The 22,352-nt window shown below is 42.5% G+C and overlaps 1 protein-coding gene across 8 annotated transcripts in view; it reads right to left on the bottom strand.

Annotated features, from left to right (window-relative positions):
* The window catches only part of C2H8orf88 (chromosome 2 C8orf88 homolog), a 68,641-nt gene that overhangs the window by 37,323 nt on the left and 8,966 nt on the right, over positions 1-22,352 (bottom strand). For 2 of the 8 annotated variants that reach the window (XM_043539369.1, XM_043539370.1), the window contains 4 exons: positions 20,026-20,102; positions 11,244-11,328; positions 8,756-8,862; positions 7,310-7,874 (listed from right to left, as the gene is read on the bottom strand). In XM_043539369.1, the coding sequence (XP_043395304.1) occupies positions 7,737-7,874; positions 8,756-8,862; positions 11,244-11,328; positions 20,026-20,102 (407 nt within the window). In that variant the 3' untranslated portion in view covers positions 7,310-7,736. Of the gene's footprint in view, positions 1-1,590; positions 2,924-7,309; positions 8,863-11,057; positions 11,175-11,243; positions 11,329-20,025; positions 20,103-22,352 lie in introns of those variants that run through there. The other 6 variants (XM_043539374.1, XM_037892322.2, XM_043539372.1 and 3 more) reach the window with 5 other exon arrangements.

The following is a 22,352-nucleotide window of genomic DNA, read 5'->3' as shown; positions in this document are numbered from 1 at the left end:
TGTTGGCCATCCTGAGGTATGTTTCTCTGGTTTTGAGAAGAAATTCCATCTGGACCTGGGAATTCCTCCCAATGAGTGTTTATTGAAACCAATACTTTTCTAATTAATCATTTTCCAAGTTAAAAAAGTCAAGATTCCTGACTAGCTTTATGCACATATCAAAACTTTTCAAACCCACCCACATCCCACACTTTGCAAACTTCCTGCTGATCTCTCACCCTAATATGGATTTAATGTAAAAAATTTTGCATTTAAATATTCAGGCAAAGAGACATTTAAAACAAGACAAATACTAAACAGTGAGGTGTTCTTATCCATTCACATCCAATATTCTACCCTAGTTAAAATAGGCATTGCAAACAAGAGAAAGCACTTGTAGGACACTGTACCTGAAGATTTTAAAACATCTACGTCTTTAAAAATATGAATTCTCTTTCATGGAGGCCTCTTTCCTCAAAGGCCTTTTAGTAGTAATTTCATCATTTCTGCTTGGAGCTGTTTTGTCAGATAAAGTTTCAACTATATTTTGTTTTGGGTAGAGAGGGTTGGGAATGGAGCTAAGAAAGTATGTAGCACAATTTGGGATAGATTACACACTAGGAAGTAGTTCTTTAATCACAGTACTTCAGAATTAAACTTAAGAAAGCATTTGGGATATCAACATTTCAAAAATATTTCCACAAGATGTATGATAATTTTACAAGAAAAATATGCTCTCATTAAGACCATCTGTCCTTCCCTTCTGCATGTTTAAGACCAACTGCCAGGAAAACAGACAGAAGTAAAATGCAGCCCATCCTTTCCACCTGCAGTACAATTTCAAGTATATTATAGAACATGTCAGTACTGACAGTTACTTAGACAGGTACAGATCATTAACTACAGCAATTAACAATTGGTCTGGTTTCCTAATTTTGATCGAGTTGGTTTGCTCATCCTTAGCTTTAATTAGTAGATTTAAGAATATGCTTTCAGGTTAGTGAGAAAATTTCCTTTTTTGTTAAGCAAAGGCAGGCTGTGTCATCACTGGGATAGAATAAATCCACAAGCCTTCAGGAAGTGATGTCAATCGAGTTGATGGCTGTGTTACCAATAATCCGGTGCTCTGATATTGTGCTTGTGGACACATAATACATCATTTAAGGGTTACACGTTAAGGAACATCTTTTCACACAACTATGCTCTCTAAATTCTGGTTAAAATGGTCTCCATGAAGTTTCAGTGTTTTGTTCCTTTCTAATGGATAAGGTAATCTGTTCTAGAATTGAACAGAGTCAAATGCCAGAGATAGAAAAATTCTAGTAAGTCAAGTAATCAGTCTTCCTACCACTGCAAAATTATTCCCCATTTACTAATGATATAACCAATCACTAATCTACAATTGATAACATTTAAGGAATCTCAGCACTAAAAGAGTTTGAGATAGAAGGGATGAGAGTAAAACTGGAATTGCCTTCAGCATTAGCAGTAGGGTTGCTACTGGGAAGAACATACCTCTAACCCCCAATTATAGATGAGTTTCAGTCTTTTGTAAATTTAAGGCTTTCAAATTGATGTACTGTGTGTTTCAAATACAAGTGTACAAACAGATCACACTCACAAAATATTTTAATTGACACACATAAGGGACATTAAAGAATTACAATGATTGTCTGAAACTGTTGCTGTATGTACAGAAACAAAGATGACAAACACCAAGAGAAAATACAGGACTTTTTTGGCAACCTTATTTTGCATAGTTTAGAAAAGATTAAGACAACTGAAAAGCTAATCACATCTTTAATAAATTTAACTTTGCAAATTTTTAGTACTATTGCTCTAACGATCTAACCTTCTTCTGGTTCAATTTCTAGTTCAAATTTATCCTTTGCTAGAAAAAAAATGGATTCTAGAAAAATCCAATTTCAGGAGTAAAAGGATTAATTTCAGCCTTACTGCAGTTCTGAGTACAGAAGCTATTACAAGTAGCTAGACCAAAATAATTTTTGTATTATTCTTGAAGTTAGTCAATTTAGAGAGCTATATTTGCTTATATAAATAATACTGTACATTATTAACTAAAAGGCTTTCAGAGGCTTCTTTTCATTATGCAATCCTTATTTAAGGAAACAGCTATAAGACTCTCAGTAGTATGCACTTCCAACAAGGATTCTTGGAATTTTTCATTGTCACCACTACCCATTTCCACTTTGGAAACATCAGTACCATTGGATGACACTAGTTAGTATTGCATTTCCTGAAACCCACTGCCCTATCAACAGCTCCCCTGTATAGTCAACGATCATTAGGGTAGATATTCTAGTTTTATGGAAATTGTGCTGCCTTTCAATGAAACCAAAACATCAAGATATTAAACATCTTGAAAGAAACTAGTCGTATAGCCACAGAATGCAAGAGGTCACTGAGCGCCACTGTGAATTACTGAAAAGCAATCAAAGTCAGTTTCAAAATACAAGAAATAATACACTTACATACACCTAAGTCATGTTTGAGAATTACTACAACTTGTGTTTCTGTTCCATTATTACAGCTAATGAAAATCTGAATATTGCAAACAAAATCTGAGTCAGAAATACTGGTTTAAAGTTGGTGGTTCTACAAATGTTGAAGTTGATTCAGCGAACCAAAGTTTGTCAATGTTGAAAATACTTCTAGCTTTTGATAATTGAAAAAACAAAAATTACATCCATTGTAATTTGTTACATTTTACTGGCATTCTTGATTAATGACCAGGGATTTTAAGCATTTAGGCACCTAGGTGCTTCTGTAAATTCCATTAAGCACCTATCTGCATCTTAAGGCACCTAAATACCTTTAAAAATCTGGCCCTTAATCCACTTCATTGTTAGCTGTCCAAAAGATGGATTTCTTATCTTCAAAAGGACCTGTCATTTCTTACATAAGGCAATAAAATAGTTTTCTTCTGTAAGACAGACTCAAAAAATTACTTCAAAGTTTGAAATGTCATTTAAATATTTACACTACACACAGCAAGTTAAATCTCACTGAATTGTAACAAAGAGTATTCATAATGAGATAAGGACTAAACATGTAAGATTGTAAGAGATCATAAGAATTACAGGTTAATTAAATGCCTCAAATTGTGGCCTAAATTTTTAAAAGCAACTGGTCATTGTAAACCCAATCTGAGGTACCTTAATAGAACCCAATTATCAAGAAGGGCCAAGCACTAACCCTCTAAAAATAGGGTCTCTTTAAAAAGATGTCATCAAGATGAAGACTCAAAAATTACTAATCACTTGAAAATTTAGACCAGTATTCAACTACACTTGAGCAGCAGTTTGGAAATGTTCTAAATATAGGATCCTCAAAAGCTACCTCAGAAGGTGCTTACCATCCATTACTGATGCATGAAAGCCAGTAAATGGTAGAACCCAGAGGCGCCGACTTCCCCAGTATCCGGGGGAGTGTTCAACCCCTGTACTGCTCCAGGCCCCTACACCTTCCTCCAAATCCTTCCTCGCCTCTTCCTGCCCCCTCCTTCCCCTCTCCCCCAGTGCCTCCTGCATGCCACTGAACAACTGATCGCGGCGGGCAGAAGAAGCTGAGATGGAGGGGGAGAAGCTGATCAGTGGAGCCCACCAGCAGGCAGGAGGGCGGGGGGGGAGGAGAGAGAAAGAGGAAGGGGGAGGAGCTGATCCATAGGGCTGCCGGTGTGTGCTGAGCACTCACTATTTTTTCCCCCCGTGAGCGCTCCAGCCCCAGAGCATCCATGGAGTTGGCGCCTGTGGTAGAACAAATCGATCTGTTTTGATCAAATGAAAAAAATGCAACCAGTAAATAGTTCCCATCTAGGACAGTATGCTGAAATAAATCCATAGACAAAAGCGCTACTGGCAAAGCTCCAGAAACACAAGACTGAGTACAACTTGCTACCAATACAGACAGCAAGATAGTATTATAAAGAGGGACTTTAACAGAGATAGTAATAGTGATTTATAAAAGGAATAAGATACCACAACAACTAACAGTACAGTGGGTAGTCTTGGAAATGAATGGCAAGGAAAAGGAACATGAGAATTGGGTTCAGTACAGAGACTGGTTAATAATGAAACTGAACTAGGATCTCGGCATTGGCGTAGCAGACAGACACAGAAAATTCCATGACTGCCCACTTAGAATCATAGAGAACTTGTGAGCCTAGCTAATTCTGCCAAAAGGTCTTAGTGACCTATTTTAGGTTAAAATCTAATATTGAAATACAACAAGAAATATTTCCAAATGAGTTGCTGTATCAGTGGTAGAGAAAAAAACAAACAAGTTTATGTAGAGGGCTTCAGTCCAGTCCAGATGACGGCCAGACTTTAAAAGTCAGCTTGTGAAGTAGAGTCTTACTGAAATGGACTTTGCAGAAGGAAGAAAGAATATCTGTAGCACATCTGGCAAGTGTGTGAAGTAATGACATCACCACCAGAAGTCTGGCATATACATCACCACCTACTTGTTGTCCTACTTTTTGTCTTGTTGTTCAATTTCTAGTTCAAATTTATCCTTTGCTAGAAAAACTAAAGTGGAACAGATTCAGAACACCCTCACAGCTTTTTATCCGTACGTTAAAACTAGTACTTGCCCATACAAGAATTGTAGTGGATCTATACAATTAACATACCTGAGAAACCAGTAGGTAAAGGTTTCTATCACTTTGCAGGAATCCCTTTTAAGATTTAAGTACTCTTATTTCTAATGAAAAGGAAGAATTACTCTGACTACTTTAGATTACAAACAATACTAAAGGCCTTTAAGATGTGTTCAGCACATGCAAACCTAAATAAAGCTGATCTGTAAGCAGTCTCTTCTTTCCACCTTCCATCTCCATTGTTTGCACTATTGCGCATTGTTCCACAGCTAAACTTAGGCCCCGATGATGCAAGGAGCTCTGTACCCACAGATCCCACACATGAGTTGATCCTACTGACTTCAATAGAGCTTCTTGCTAGGGTACATGGTTTATACAGAGCTCCTTAAAGGATCATCATTTTTAGGTATGTCAGCAATTTGGACAGGTATTGTTTTGTATAGCTTGCCTGGCACCGTGTATTAGCAGAATTTTTCAGCAAGACACTAAACTTTGGAGTGTTGAAACAGGTAGGCATACAAAGTTTGTTTCATTTTTGGAAATAAGATTGCTTAGAAAAATAATGTAATCTGGTAATCAGTGACCATTTCAGGAAATTTAAGTTAATTTACTCAGCAGAAAATACTACAGTTAAGTTTGAAGCAGTTTTTGCAATAACCTATACCTGTTAACTTTAAAAGATGCCTTTGCAGGCATAGAACTTTGTTCTGTCCAAAATGGACAAAATCTTTGAGCAAACTCCCACTAGTCAAGGGTGGCTGAAAACAGTTAGAATTCTACTCCAAAGACAGATAGCTGTAGTAGACCACGACTCTTGACACCAGGCTCCCAAAAGCAGTCTTCCATGTTCAAGTCTGAGCAGCTTGGTCCAGTAGAAGGTACTGCACACTGTCTTGAAGTAAAGACATAGTGCCACTGATATTCAATTCTTTTCCAGTAAGAAGCTGGAAATGCATTTCCCCATTGTATGTGTAGTTTAAAGAGATTTAGAACCAATGACTGAAGGGATGTGAGTAAGTGATACGTCACAGCTAAATATATGTTGACCAAAAATGGCTATAGTTAAATAGTCTCCTCCCGAAAGAAATTCGATGAGAAATCTCTACTCGTAGACTAGAAAGTTCCAGGGATCAGTCTACAGTTAAGTAGCGTCACAAAACTACCAATGGCAAAAACAAACCAGTTGCAGTTGAAAGGGATCAATGTTTACTTTTTCAAGGTGCATAAGTCTTGTTTTTCAAATAGAGGAATAACAGAAATAATATAGAAACCACAAGCGCTGACTTTTATTTTTCCCGGGGGTGCTCCACCCCCATTCCACACCTTCCCCCGAGGCCCTGCCCTCACTCCACCTCTTCCTGCCCCTCTGCCCTCTCCCACAAAGCCCCCCGCCTACTGCTCTCCACCCTCCCCCGAGTGCCTCCCACCAGCTGCCACACAGCAGATCGGTGGCCAGCCCGGAGTCTGCCGAACAGCTGTGGATTGTGGGTGCTGAGCACCCTCTATTTTTATTCCATGGGTGCTTGAGCCCCAAAGCACCCATGGAGTCAGCGCCTATGATAGAATCTTAAGAGAAACCATTCAGAAATAAACTAGGGTACTGGATTGTTGCATTCCCCTGCCCTGGGTACTGGTTCTCCAACACCAACAAATGAAGCCTTAAACTTGTCAAGACAAAAAGTAAGTGTACATGGAACTCATTGGTGTTCTACAAGTCTCCTGACCAGAAGCAGACCAGATATTGGCTGCAGAAGCAGGCATTCCTTCTGATTAGATAAGCAGTGATACTGCAGCCTACTAAGCTGTAGCAAAAAGAAATGCAAGTAATCATTTAAACATTGTTTCCTTGGATACAAAGCCCAGCCCACTGAGCACTGATTTCAGAAGAAAAATTCCAAGTAGATCTCCTGGAGATAGGCATGTGAACCAAGTAAAATAAAAGAGAGAGTTCTATAACCTTTGAAGAAATTCAAAGATGTCTCCATATCTCTGAGGAATTTTGTTTAAATTGTCACTATGGTAAACAGCAGCAGTCACCACCACCAGAAAGCATCCATGTGAAAGATGAGAGTTCACAAGAAGAGGGGGGACCCTCCCATCAGTCTGTAAGGATTACAATGCTCATAAGACAGGGCTTTAATGCTTCAAATCCTGCAAAAACCCAGGTATTGATGAGAAACTGGTCTACCTTAAATAGGTCAAAAAACAAAATAGCTGCCAAATATACCTTTTGTGTGTGGGGGGGGGGGGGGCGGGGGGGCGCATCTTATATACTCTATTACAAGAGAAAGACAAGCAGTTTGCTTGTAAATGGATGGAGAATATTCTTGCAGAACACAGCCTGCTATACAGTGCCCAGAAACTCATGCCAAGCAACTTGACAGAATTTTCACCCCCTGATTACAAGCAAGCTTCACAAGCTTTGTTCTCTAGAGACATTAGCAGAAAGAGGAACCCTAGGCTTCTAGACAGAAGTGCCCTGATTCTGGAGTGATATGGGCAAAACTCAGTTCACTAACACAACATCCCACAGAGAGCCGCAAGATTCGAATGCACCTCCAGGTGAAGGCTCACAGCCAAATTTGTCTGGCTGCAGCTTATCTTGCTGTCACATCAAAAAGGCAGCATTAGTTGGTGCTAGGTTATCTCCATATAGAGAAAGCTCCTAAAAGTAACCAGTCTCTTCTAGGACAGAAGAGGCATACGCAGGACTTCTTCCACAACTTTAATTTATGTTCTCACAAAAATGAAAGCTCTCAGTACAGCACTGCAGATAGGTTTTCTTAAAGGCAAATCCAGAACTATGCAATCAGGTGATGTTGAACTGTGCCCAGAAAAGTCTTGCCCCAGCTATAGAGGCCTCCACCACCAAATATCACAAAAAAACTTCAAGAAGCCAGTATTAAGAGCTTGGGTCCCAGAGTTTATCAGTCTGTGTCTTGGCAGTATGCAGAAATTGTTGCGTGTTCTTTGCTGACTGGAAGATGATTGGTACTTGTATCTGAACTACAAGAGAAGTCATCTCCAGGTTCTTCAAAAATACCCCATTGTAGTACTGGATGGTTTCTTAACTAGAATGGCCACAGCATTCTCTAGGGAGGATGTGAAAAATCCATTCCTCCTCTACCGTAGCACAAATTCATTTGGCATCCAGAGAGTTTCCCCAGCTCCTGGTGTCCAGGTGGTACTCTCTGATGTCCTGCTCACCATCCACTTCTTCCCCAACACGCACAGAATGAGCTGAATTTATGCAGGAATACTGACCATCAGAGCAGAGCTGAGCCGGTGTTAATTCATGGATTTAATGCAAAGGGAATGCATAGTTGTTCTACACTCCAACAAGGTGGTATATTAAGGCACTTAAGGCTAAGTCAGAGCTAGGTATTATTACTATTACTATAATTATTTAAAGGTGCTGGATACCTTGACAAAAATGGTCTATCCTAATTTGTACAAGACCTTCTACTTGAATACCATTTATACCAGTTTAAGGTAGCGTTTGAATAGGTATCTGAGGATACCAAGAAAAGTTTGGGTTCTTAAACCCTGGACTCATTCTCACAAAAACATGACCAATTCATTTTTGTAAATGGGGAAAGCGTTTGAAGAGGAAAGTTTGCTCCAGACCAACAATGGAGAGAAAGAAATATTCAGTATGAGTACATAATGACTACAGAAAAATATTTGAGAATTTGAGAGCTGAGAAATCCCCAAATCGCAACACTTTTAGATCAAACTGGGCCATGCAAGTTTAAGATTGACTTTTTTTTTTTTTTAAGTTGCCAACAGCAAGAAGAGATTAGTATACCACACCAAACTGAAGATATAGTCTGTAGCTATTAAGAAGGAAAGCTGAAGCAACATGGCTAAGAAGTCAAGCACAGTAAATTTCAACGAGATTAAGACCTCAGCCATTGTTAAGAGGCAACAAAAGAAACTGACAGATGGAAGCACTATGGAGCACCATAGTTATTCCGTCATGATAAAATGCCAATCCAACTGGGGACTCAAGGTGCTATAGTAATAATGTTATAACTGTATCATGTACCTCTGCAAACAGATTTTTTAAAAGTTAAACTTTGCTCAGTCAACGTGGACAGTTGGCAACCTGCAAGATTGCTTTTCACTGCTTGGTTTAAATGGCAAGAATACACTTACTGGTTTTTCAAGTACAATAGGATGATCAGGAAGAAATTCCGGCTTCTTTTGAGAGAGTGAAACACTTGAAAGCTTTAAGAGGAAATCCCTGCTGTATTTAATTCTTTCTGCAAACACAGGATTATACACAAACAGATTACCATAAAGTTATTTGTTAAACAGTGATGTTTGCAAAGCAGCTTAAATGCTGGCATTTCCCAATTTTTGAGTGCTTGACTTTTCTAAGGTTTCAGAGTAGCAGCCGTGTTAGCCTGTATCCACAAAAAGAAAAGGAGTACTTGTGGCACCTTAGAGACTAATGAATTTATTTGAGCATAAGCTTTCGTGAGCTACAGCCAAGTGATGCATCCGATGAAGTGAGCCGTAGCTCACGAAAGCTTATGCTCAAATAAATTCGTTAGTCTCTAAGGTGCCACAAGTACTCCTTTTCTTTTGACTTTTCTAAGAGTTTTGTGTGTGAAAAGGGTGCACTTTGTGTGCATGTGCAATATACACCTACTCCTAAAAGAGCGGGTTTGGAAGGACTAGCTGCTTCAGGTCATTACTAGTGAACTACAAAGTATTTCATGTATAGATCACCAGTTTTAATCCAATACCGCTCAGGAGAGATTGAAGTTACTGCTAAAAATGGATGTTTCAGGGTTCCTATACGAAATGAATTTGGTGGATCTCAGTTCCAGATCTTACACCACAAACTCCCCTCCCATAATTTGCACTAACTAGCATACTGTGCAGAGACACCCAGAACTAGCCATGGAGACTGATCTACCTGTTAATGCTAAGGGAAATTCCTCCAGATCAGTGTTAAGACATGCTCTCAGGGCAGTATGTGTAGTAAGCCTGCCCTGCAGTTAAACTGAGGACTACATTCACCAGGGCAACCAAGCTGATGCCTTAAACCAGCATGAATTTAAGAGATGAACTTACATTCAACCTTGCAAACACGTAAGTGTAATGAGCTAGTTCACATGAGTGTAATGCATGCAGCTGCACAAATTTGATAGCTACGCTTGGGGCTTGTCTAACTGGGATTTTGTTTTGTACTGTTATGGCTACACTAATGTAGCCTCATTGGTGCAAACTTACCACATCTGTGCTAGTCAGTTATGGCACCAATTCAGCTATATGAATATAGCTATACCATACAAGCCTTTAAATCCAAACAAGCCTCCCAAAGGAGTTTTCCTGTAGTTATGGCAAGGTCAGATGACACTAAGAGAGTTTTAAGTTTACTGTACTACTTCTACATCAAACTAGCAAGGTTCCAAAAGCCTGGCTCCTTCACATAGCCCAATCCACATATGGGAGGAAAGCATCACCTCTAAGCAATGACAGATATCTGGAACAAGCATATATACCTTTTCAGAGTTCATATTTTCCCTTTTACCTTGGAAGCAGGTAATTCAATCATTGATCTACATATAAACAAATATTCCTGAGGGCATTCTGCACCAAAAAGTTAAAAATTCTGCGCACAATATTTTAAAATTCTGCAAATTTTGTCAAATAAATGTGGAGGCTCCAGCATAGCATTGGGGAGCACAGGCCGCTGGCTGAACAGAGGTAGGAGATCACTGTGCAGTTCCCCCCGGCACACAGACTCAGCGGTGAGGCTGCACCCAACCCTGACATAGCCTAAGGATTGTGCCTGCTCCAATAACACCCCAGGGCCCTGCCCCTCCATGCCAGGTGCACCAGGTGTGGGCAGGCAGGCTCAGCAAGGTACGATCCAAGTGTGGAGGGGCTTAGTGTGGGGGGGGGATCCAGGTGTGGGTTGAGAGGGTTCTGTGGGGGGAAATCTGGGTGTGGGTGACTCAGTGGGGAATCTGGATGCACAGGGGCTCGTTAGGGGCTTCTGGGTGCAATGATAATGGGACTCTGCAGAGAGGTCCAGGTGAAGGTGGTTGGAGCTCAGTGGGGTGGGGATCTGGGTGGCTCATCGGGGTGGTGCAGGGGATGTGGGGCTCATCGGGGGCGGGGTGTTCTGAGTGTGTGTGGGGGGTAACACTCGACAGGAGGATCTGGGCATGAGGGCGTCTGGATGCACGGGGGTTGGGCAGATGTGGGAGCAGCTCCCTGTACAGGGATCCCTCCCCCTGCAGCTGAGGAGTGATGGGCAAAGGAAGCAGTGGGAGGGAGAGTCTGCAGAGCTTCCTGCAGCTGGGTCTGACCCAGCCCCAGATGCCGTGCAGGGGATGCCATCCTTCCGAACCCACCTGAGACTAGCAGCCGTACCTGGTGCAGGGTAGGAGCCAACAGCTGGGTCTTCCCCAGTCCCACCCCCTGACCCACAGTGATTTACCTCTCCGTCAGCTGCCCTGGGCACCCAAAACATACAGCTGGAGAAGGTCGTATGACCGCTTGTGGCTTCCCTTTGCTTCCCCATCGAAGTCATTTTTCTGCAGGGACGCAAAGAAATCTGCGGTGGACATAAATTCTGTTCATGGGCAGTGGCGCAGAATTCCCCCAAGAGTAAAACAAAGCTTACCTTTCTTGGTTTTAGACTCCTGCCACTCTGGCTGACTAGGGATCACAGTTTGATTTAAGGTCTGCATTCCAGTAGCCTCATACCACTAAAACAAGGAAAGAAGAACATGCAATTTATTCAAATTTCATAAGCGTGTCCAAAAATGCATCATCAGATGCTGGAATCTCCTTCTGACAAACTGAAACGATCAGCAAAAAAAAAAAGCAAAGTTATATTGTTTCAAGTAAATCTGCAGTGATTAGTTTTGATACAATAATCAAGTTTGCTTTTATGGTATGAAAGTCATGGACAATCCACAGCACTGTCTAATTCTGGAATTGGTCCCTTGTCAGTAAGGTAGGTTTTGGGGAGATGGGTTCTTCCCTCTAGGGTACACTCCCTGCTAGTGTAACCCACACACTTCCGGGTGTGGCATTCTGTCCCATCTAGTGGCAGAGAGAGAAAGAAAACGAGTCTGCTCTACAGCAGTAGAGGCTCATGCTCTAAGCTCCAGAGGCCCCAAGTTCGATCCCGCCCGACGACTAGGGTCTGTCAGCGTTACAAGTGGAGGCTCATCAGGGATTTCTACTGGGAAGTCTCTGAAGCTCAGGAGGCACTTCCTCAGCTAGGGGAAGTATGCAACCCACACACCTCCTGGGTGTGGTGTTCTGTCCCATCTAGTGTCACTGAGACCAGAGAGAGAGATGAAATTACTCTGCTCTACAGCTTAAGCTAGGAGTCAGCTGGCTTTTAGCTCATGCTGTAGAGGCTCATGTACTAAGCTCTAGAGGTCCCAGGTTCAATCCTGGCCGCTAATGACTGGGGTCTGTCAGCATTACCCTCGTTCTTCACAGCCAAGACACAGGGCCGCCCTTACCCTTACGCAAAGTATGCGGCTGCGTAGGACACCAGGAAATTTAGGGCACCAAATTGCCCCAGATTTCCTGGTACACTACGCAGCTGCATGCTGCTCCAGCAGTCAGCCCAATCCCCTGGCTGGCTGAGCCGCCCAGGAAAGATGCCCCCACCCCTGCTCCACCTCTTCCTGCCCCTGGTCCACCCCAGCCCCGCCCCCACTCCACCCCTTCGCCTGAGCAATGTCCCGGGGGACTGCAGCAGGGGTCAGGCACGCAGTGCACTCTTGGGGCAGCAGGAAGTGGAGTGACCCTGCCCCAACCCACATTGCTCCGCCGGCTTGTGCTAGTGGGCAGTTTCCCCTCTGCCCCCCAAGCCTACTCCTGCCCCCCCATGGAGGCCTGGGGCCAGCCCCTCCCCAACACACACAGCGGGGCTGCGTAGGGCACCAAAATGTCTGGGAACAGCCCTGCCAGCACATTTAAAAGAAAATTGGCTTCTTCTAATCATTTTTTAACTCAGTTTCAGTCAGTGACACCTATGCAGGCCTCATGAAGATACTACAGACACAGTTTGAAAGACAGGGTTGCACAGATGAAACGGAGGCAGTGTCTACTCTGGCCTATAATTCACAACTGGCACAGCTCCACCATTGCTGCCAGTAGTGGAAGCTATAGCATAGACATGAGCAGGAGCTGAGCAGGAGCTGCACTGCTGGAGAAGTACAGCTATGAAGTAGACTAGCCTCAAGAGCCTACAGAACTTTCACTACTAGCGTTAGTGAATATACGCAGTAACTAGGGCCCTACCAAATTCACAGTCCATTTTGGCATGTAGGATTTAAAAAAAATAAAACAAAAACAAATAATAAAAAAATCAATGTCACGATTTCAGCCATTTAAATCTGAAAGTTCACAGTGTCGTAATTGTCCTGACCCAAAAAGGAGTTGTGGGTGTGTTTGCAAAGTAATTGTAGGTGGGGTTGTGGTACTACTACCCTGACTTCTGTGCTACTGCTGGCGGTGGCACTGCCTTCAAGGCTGGGTAGCCAGAGAGTGGTGGCTGCTGGCCGGAAGCCCAGCTGTGAAGGCAGAGCTGCCAGCAGCACAGAAGTAAGGATGGCATGGTATGGTATTGCCATCCTTACTTCTGCATGGCTGCTGGTGGGGCGCTGCCTTCAGAGCTGGCCAACAGTCGCCGTTCTCTGGCTGCCCAGCTTTGAAGGCAGCGCAGAAGTAAGGGTGACAATACCGTGACACCCCTCCCCCAATAACTTTGCAACCCCCCTGCAACTCCCTTTTGGGTCAGGACCCCCAATTTGAGAAACACTGGTCTCCCCCGTTAAATCTGTATAGTATAGGGTAAAAGCAGACAAAACACCAGATTTCACGGGGAGATATCAGATTTCACAGTCCATGATGTGTTTTTCATGGCCGTGAATTTGGTAGGGCCCTAACAATAACATAAACCAGCTTTATTCTGCTCCCACACTGGAATTTACAGAACTGGAAGTTAGAAGAAACATATACTTGGAAACTGAGCACATTTGAGACAGCAATCTTTTAAACACAAAGATGGAACCCTCTCGTGCCATTTTAGAATTGCTTTTCAGGTAAGAACCACAATTAGCAACATTTTTCAGGAGGGCAGCTAAGCAGTGTTATTTCTGCGGGGTGGAAGGTAGGAAAAAAAGAGGAGAGAAGGAAAGTTTTTTTTTCTAACAGGGAGGATGGAAAGTCTTATGTTTAAATCTAAACTGCTGAGACATGGACTTAAGTCTTCCCTTCTAGCAAGGATCTCTGTAACCAGAATACCAACCCCAGAACTTAACAGTCTAAACCTGGATATCTCTAGCTGCAACATCCTTGGAATGCATGTGTGTAGGAGACTACCCCACCCTCCAATAAGTTGCTGGACCTCAGCCCCCCCTCCCCGCCCGCAGTGGCTTTGCAATTTGGCTGAGGGCCTTTTGCTTCATTCTGAGTGGGGTTTGCGAAGAACAGTCATTACTTTTGTTTTGCATCCGCCTTTACTTTAGAAGGCACACTGCTGCTACCTGTACAGTCTTCTGCCTTATTATGGTGACAGTCTGACCCTGCTACAGAGTTGCAGTAGCCTAGCCTGAAGAAGACTAGTGTAGTTCAGAGCACCTGGATCATTAAGACAAGGTGGTCCTCTTTCCTGGTCAGCTGGAAATGGAAGCCACCTTCCTTGTATTGAACCTGTCTGCATGCAATGAGTTCAGCAGAACCCTACAGTTTCACACCTCCTAGTATGTGAATAAGTATTACCTGTTTTTCTGGCTTCCTCCCACCCCTTCCTATTCATATAACTTATACCTTCTCTGGCAGGAATTTGACCCACCAGCTCTTTATCCTTCTGAAGATTCCTCTCAGGCATTGAGACATCCTAGTGACCACAGAGACTGAATTAATGAAAGATCAAAGAGTAGTTTAAACTGCATATTGGTGGCACAAGGCCATGATGTTTCACTGTCTCTCTCATCTTTGATATCTGAAGGCTCCTTCAAAATATTTAAAAGGGAAGATGAGAGTATCGAAACTTGAACTCCCCAGGAAATAAGCTTGGGCACGAGGGGGAGAGGTGGGGAGATTAAACAAAAAGCAGGGACCTGGCCATCACAGTTCTGGGTCAGACATGTCCAACAAAAACCTGGAGCAGCACTGCACTGGATTCATCACTTCTGCAATGTCATATACGTATGTCACCCTACCAAGTAGCCAACATTATCAAAGTCCAAAGATATCTAGTAGTGCCAGCTTGGATTTGATTCCTGCCCAAAAACCAGAAGTTTGGGACATCAGCACCAACCTGAAACCCAAATGTAAGGGATGCTGTATTGGAATAGGATAAATACTCTTGAAGCTCAATATTATCACTTTTTGATGTCCTTGCCAAGAAGTGCAAGGTTCGAAACTGGCAAGGTTGACAGTATATTTTTTCAGAACTGGCTAGAGTTCATTTCCTAAGCAGTTTGGCAGACGGTCTTTAAAGGAAGCAATGATTATCTTTGCCATCATGGGCAGGAGTGCTGATGTTTATCACTAAACTTCACCAGCTGAGAGGATTAGGAGTTCAAACTGCAGGCAGTGAGGGAGTTATTCCTCAGAGCTTCTCTTTGAAGAGTTAGTATTAATACCATCAAGCAATATGATACAGGGATATTTCTGATTCCAGAGTAGTTACTTTGGAAAAATCAGGGAGGACCTGACTGAAGCCCCAATACTTCATTTTTGCATACTTTGGAGTACCAAGATGACTTGTTTAACTTGTTGCATTGCAGTTATAGCTTGTTAGCATAAAAAATGCTAACAAGCTATTCCTGCTTTCCAAGTTTATTACATTCTTCCTAAAGTTTAAGTGTAAACAGGGATGCATCTGTCTTCTATAGTGAAAAATAGAGCCTCAGAAAGTGATGATTTCACAAACTGTGCATCAATGCACATAAAATCATAGGACTGGAAGGGACCTTGAGAGATCATCTAGTCCAGTCCCCTGCACTCGTGGCAGCATTAAGTATTATCTAGACCACATGTGGAACATCAACATTCTGCCACAGAAGTTCTTAATGCAGAGTTAAAGTTTCTGAAATCTCAGTTATAATATTCCAATTCTAACTTAACAGTTGGTGTGTACTTCAAAGGGAATCATTCCAGAGACGGTGGCTGTAATTCACTATCACTATAGACAAGCTGCAGAATGGGTAGCTTTTGCAGCCTTATGGATCTACCCTACAGGATTCCTCCTATAAAAAGAGAGAGTGTTGAGGCCCAGATATTGGAGTATATTGTGATTGAGCTACACACTAGATTCTGGCCCTAAAGGCAGCATAAGTAGCTCCTGAAAGGCCTCCTTGTTTAGAGAATCATTCCGTGACACAGAAGCTCTTATGATGCAAACGTTGTGAAAAGTAGCCAGAGCAGAGGGGGCAAGATCAGAGCGTCCATACACCTTGATGATCCTTAGGACTGTTGGTAGGCATTGTAACTGGGAGCAGCCTTCTGGCTACACCATGTTAAGCAAGAGGATGGGACAGGACACAGCCAGCGCACGTTCCATGAGTGTAGAGGCTACTCTGGCACTTACCTCCATAAGCCACACTATGTGGTCCTTGGCTGTAGCCAAACATCTAGATTGACAAAGTTCCAGGAGGTCATAGTTTGTCTCTAATACTGCCAACAAGATTAGAATAGAGTGTGCAAGAGAAGAAGTTTCTTGCTTGTCCAAAACTATACATTGTGATGGACCCATGCAACATGAACCATATCCCTATATGTGATTGAGGCTGAACATTCTAAAGCAGTTGATTCCTCCAACTCAGAAAACAGAATGTAGGCTCTTTTAGTGTTTAATTATCCATTTATTTCACAACAGGTGAAGATATTGTAGTGTTTACAATCAACTTAGTTTATTTTTCTAATTTTTATTTGTACAATCTTCAAACTCAGAGGGGCAAAAAAGGTGAGATGGTCACTAATCTTTTCTAACAAGTATCTTCAGATAACAGCAATTATGTGAATGATCCTCACCAGCATGGCTGAGGAAAGTCCATTAAAAAGCCATTTTTGGTTGAAGCACTAGGTAGGAACACAGACTTCTAATACAGCAGATTAAAACAGACAACTACACAAATGAACCTTCTAAAACTAGGCAGAAGCACTAAGAAGCATTAGATTTCTCTTCTAAGGCAGCAAAAGACCGCTTTAGAACTCTGAGCTCATTAAAATGTGCCTCCTTGAGGCATGAGGCACAGACTGTAGAGGGTGTAGTGTTTTCAGCCACATCTTTAGAGAAGAGTTTATTTGAAATCTGATAAAAGTAGCTCTGAATTCTTGGCTGCACACACAAATGACCAGAATTCTAGGACAAATCTTTTCCTTCTGTCAGTCTACCTTTTGAAGTAAGCTAGTAAACCTTCTTCCAGACAAGGCAATAGACAAATGCAAGGCTCTTCTAATTTAGAAGCCATATTTTGGAAGAAGTTTACATTGGCCACAGCAGAAGCATGTGCCCTTGTGCCATACTGTATTCCATGACCACCCAAAAAACCCAAGATACTCCTCAGAATAAATACCTGTACACATCCAGAATAACATCTGGTCAGGAGCAACATGAGCTAAACTAGCACTGCACAATTCTAGTCGGTATCATACTGCTGCTGTCATTACTATGGCATGCAGGAGCACAGTAACAAATGAAACAATGTCCTTTGTAGATTAAAATCCTGTATATATGAAACACCTAGATGAATACAACCGTGTGATTACTGCGCACTCATCTGCTGCTGCTAGTGTGGCTCAGAAAAGACTGCTTGACTATTGCCAACCACCTTTATGCACATCACCTTGTATTAAGATGACCGTGTAATGAAGCAGTGAACTATGAACCTGAAATCCAGAACTATACCTGAATTTTGATTTCCAAATATGTACGTTTGTTTACTTAGCCAGCAAATAAAGACTGAATGTGACGGGGCTCCGCTCACCACACTGGTGCATTCTGCTGGCTGTCTTGGGAATTAGCTCCACAGGTCAGTATGCCTTCTCCAACTGGTGCCTCAACTGCCGTCACGTCTGCTCTCGGACCCATGTCACTCCAAGGAATGCAGCATTCTCTTCATGACACAGCCCTGTGGCTGTGTCATGATCTGTGCTCCCCCCTTCCAGGGGCCCTGCAAGTCAACTGCCCAGCCACTTCCCACAGGGGCGACCGCAGTCAATTGTCCTGCCACTTCCCCAGTGGCAAGTGGAGGAGGGGAAAGAGGAGACCCAGGCCCACCCACTACTCCAGGTCCCGACCCAGGAACCTGTAGATGGCAGACACGTGCAGAGTCCCCTCCAAATCCTCAGTACATTTCCCGGGGCCACTTCCCCATGGCCCCAGCACCTTCTTAGCCCTTATCTCAGGGCCTCAGCATGCCAGACCTAGCAGCCAGCCAGGAGCTCACTCTTGCTCCCCTGTTCCTGCCCAGCATTGCTATGTCCAGGGTGCTAGCTTCCTTCCACCTGCAAGGCACCCCGTCCTCCCTCCTTGAGCTCCAGGAAATAACTGACTCTGTGCTGCCCTGTGGCTCTTTTTATATGGGCCTGCTGGGCCCTGATGGGCTGCTCCTCGCAGCCCCTCTCCTATTGGCTGCTTCTAACACAGTCTCCCTAAGGCTCTAGTAACCCTTTGCATGCCAGTGTGGGGCAAACACCCCATCACACTGGGCACAATCACACTATTTTTAACTTGAATCCGACCACATAGAGATGAAGTACCAGGTTCTAAATTCCCTCCAAGGTTTGAAGAGAAAGACTGGTTTGACCAACATTGTAATAACTATACACTCAACTTCTGTGAATAGAAGTCTTGGACTGGCAAGTTCTTTGAATTTACTCCTCTCCGCATCTAATTTTGGATACACTCCTCAACTCTAAAAGGGAGCGTAAAACCCCAAGAATCTATCTCCATGGACAATTCAGATGTAAAAAAAGTGTTAAATTTTCAAAACATGCTTATGGGTACAAGCTAGGCAACTGTGTGTCTGCAAGCCAGATACATTCAAGTTTGCTATTATAATTACCATACTTTTACAGTGAAGTGTATGTGCAGAATGAAGGCTCCAATAGATCAACTGCTAGTATAAAGTTGCTCAGGTAAGACAGGATTCAACAGCAGCTGTCCAAATAAGGGTCACCTTCCATTTGTGCCATAGGGATGGACTGAAAGAGGAAGTAGTCTTTAGATCTATGCAAGATTCGTTCAAGTCATTCCCCAAGAAGTGCACTAGAACAAGGAGTCAGTCTGACTTGCAAGATCTTTTAGGGTGAGACTTTTAGGTCTTTTCATTTTTTGTGTAGAACACCTGACAAAGTGGGCCTCAAACCTTTATGACTGGCCTCTAGGTGCTACTGCAGTACAAATGAATAGCCCACAGATGCTTGTCAACATGTTATTTTTGAGGAGGGAGAGGGGAGGCAGAAAGTAGAGATTAACCTAGTCTATGGAAGGCAAAAAAAGTGGTGCCCCAGACACTTGAGATTCTTGAAGAAGTCACTGATTTATTACTGAAATTTTTCTGGGTCATTCAAGACACCAATGGTAGGCACCAAATAAGACTGGACAGGATACATTCCAACAGACACAGACAGCAACAGTGAGTTTTAAAAAAACAGTTTTGTATTGTTAAAATATGTGGGTTTACGTCTATTTTAGTACAAGTTTCGTGATATTGGGTTCACAGTCACTGATTGAGTGGGCAGTCAGTGTGAATTAGTATTGAAAAACCAGATGCAGAGTCAGAACAAAACACAGGTTAAGAGTACAAAGAACAAGCACATTTTGCTGATCTTTCTAATCTGGCCCTCAGAATCAGCTGAGAACACAATTACCCAATAAATACCATAGTCTGCTGCCTCAAATGTGTTGAACATATTTTCACATAAAAGGGAATATAAAAATTATTGCCACCACTTTGTAAGTATAACAAACATGATAAAATGGGTAGGAAAAAAAATGAGCAAATGGCTGGCTATCTACACACACAGAGGTTTGCAGAGAAGCCAGATCTGCAAGTCCACATTGTCATTTACGGAGAAGCACCTTCCATGTCTTAGTGCACGTATCAGGGAAGAATTTTTCTACCTCAAACTAAACATGAGCATCTCCAGGACTGAACTGCTTAGTGTGCAATTCTAGGACATCTCTCATTGGCAAAAGTATCTACTTCGTTAATTAACAAATGGATTGACTGACAATTTATGGTACTTTCATGACATTCATTTATAGATTTAGCCATCCAATATCTTTCATTGGTGACTTGATTCTATTCATTTAAATGCTTACCCAGCTGACAAATTTATGGTACTTTCATGACATTCATTTATAGATTTAGCCATCCAATATCTTCCATTGGTGACTTGATTCTATTCATTTAAATACTTACCCAGCTAACTCCGCTATGTAAACATACTTGAGTGCTGCATGGAAATTCAGCTTGGAAGTTGAAAGTAACTGTTGAGGCTGTTGGAACAAGAGTAAGAATAAGCAAAAACAAAGAGTCCATTCAGAACATATCTTGAGACATTTGTCATCAGGACTTTACACTCCATCTCAGGACAATAATGAAGAAATGAACAAATAGTTTACCAATTACTACTTGAATGCTTTGATTATGCTGCACCTTGGGACTTGGTCCCATTTCTTGCAGGATCTTAACAGCGTAACACTATGGATTCTAAGATACGCTGTTATTTGGCTGCTGGCCACAGTAGCACTGCTGCATTTATTTCTCAATCCCTGCAACAGCTGTAATACTTGGCAATTTCGGCAGTCCCTCCCCTCAGCTTTTACAAATGCTTAGTGATAATATTGTGTTCTCATTCTCACATCACAAATGTGAAACATTTCCCACTAAAATGCAATTTAAAAATTGCTATTTCTTTATGCTATCTACAGTTATATCAATCTTCAAAGTGTTTGTAACAAATTGACATTTTTCAGTTACAATTGCAAGAATGAGAAATACTGTAGTTGGACCCTGAGCTTTTCAAAAGAGATAACAAATTAAATTCAACTCTTTTCCACAGCAGAAGTTGGACTCTGAGAAAGCAGCAGAACAATTCTTTACAGGAAAATAATCTTTTACCAGACCCTTCTCCAAGAGTGGGGTCCAGGCCTTTAAGAGGATGACAGGGCTTTGTGTGAACACACAGTCCCTGCCCCCTCCCCTTAAACAGCACCATCATCAGTAGACAAGGACAGCTGATGATCTAGCCACTAAGCAGGTCACAATTATTTGTGGAATTTTTATAACAGCAGCTCTGGATTAATTTGTGTAGGTCTATACTTGTGACGGTGTGAAGAGTAAAGACACTGCACTCCCAGCAAACATCGGTCTAAAAGCAGAGTAGATGGAGAGGCACTGTTCAGGTGAGTAGAATGCCCTACACGCCTGAATCCTAGTGTATATACCCTACATGGCTCTCTATATACCCAAGGAGTGACTCTCACATCTACACTACTATTTTTAGACGTGTAGTGTCCTGCCACCTCCCCACTGCCGGAGCTTTTCACCGCTGCCTCCCCCTTCTGGAGCCTTTCACTGGGGCCTGTAGCTCCACATATACAGTACTACACGCCACCACAAGCGTAGACAAGGTCTTTATTGTTCTACCACACAGCTTGTTGGAAGTAAAAGCAAAATTTTAAATGAGAAATTCCAAATGACCATAAAGAAAAGGTTACTTACCATAATGGGGAACTGCAGATTCACACCCTGGCAGTGCAGAGCTTCAGAACCCCTGAAAAGTCCATGTCCCCCCATTTCCCCTCCCTATCCAACTCAATTCCTTCCACCAAATCTCAGAATCCAATGCTTTGGAGTAGAAGTCCAGGGAAGGGATTATGGCAGGTGAGTAGTGTTAAGTATGCAGTGACAAAACTTACAGAACGGTAACCTTCCTTAAGGTGCCCTCTGCCTATTCTCAGTGTGGGAGATTAGCTAGTTGTGGAAATCCCAAAATGGTGGGGTGAGGAGTTCTAATTAGACAGACTGTTGAACTGCCCTCCAAAAGCAAGCATTAGCCTCTGATGCCAGCCTAGGAGAGTAATACTGAGTACGAGCCAGGATAAAACTCATATCTTAACAGATTTCCAACACAGAGAAGTTGTGAAGGCAAGCCATATATGCTGCTTTAGTCCTAGCAGAGTGAACCTTAGTTCCATCAGGTACTGATACATTAGCTGAAGTGTAACAAGTTACAGTACATAACCTAATCCATTTAGACAGACATTGTGTCAAAACAAACTCCTCTCACATTGAACCCCATGAACCACAGATTGTTTAAACAGTGTTTCTCAATGGCCAGTCCCTGTAATTTCCCTGACACAGTTTAGGAAGGCAGCAAGCCAGTCCCTGATATAAAAAAAGATGAGAAACACTAGGAGGAGATTCCTAAATGCCTTAGTCCTATCTGAATAGGAACTTAAAGCTCTTTTGACAGAGTATGGGGCACTGTGAATGTTTTTGGGATGAATGGCATGAGATCAACACTCTGGTTAAAGTGCAATTCAGATACTATTTTAGGGAGGAAATAAAACTGGGATGGGGATGTAGGAATAGGTGCTAACTAGGGCCTGTTAGAGACCTGACCAGATCCAAGACCTCTAGCCTCATCTGGATCTGAAGAGCAGAACCTCAGAGCCTTGCCTGTGTTACAAGTGCATTTTTAAACTGCCTTTAGTTAAACCACTGCAAACCTTGTGTGGACA

Source organism: Chelonia mydas, chromosome 2 (assembly GCF_015237465.2).
Source record: "Chelonia mydas isolate rCheMyd1 chromosome 2, rCheMyd1.pri.v2, whole genome shotgun sequence".
NCBI lineage: Eukaryota > Metazoa > Chordata > Testudines > Cheloniidae > Chelonia > Chelonia mydas.
Note: the sequence above shows the minus strand (reverse complement) of the source record. Positions and strands in the feature narration are given on the sequence as shown.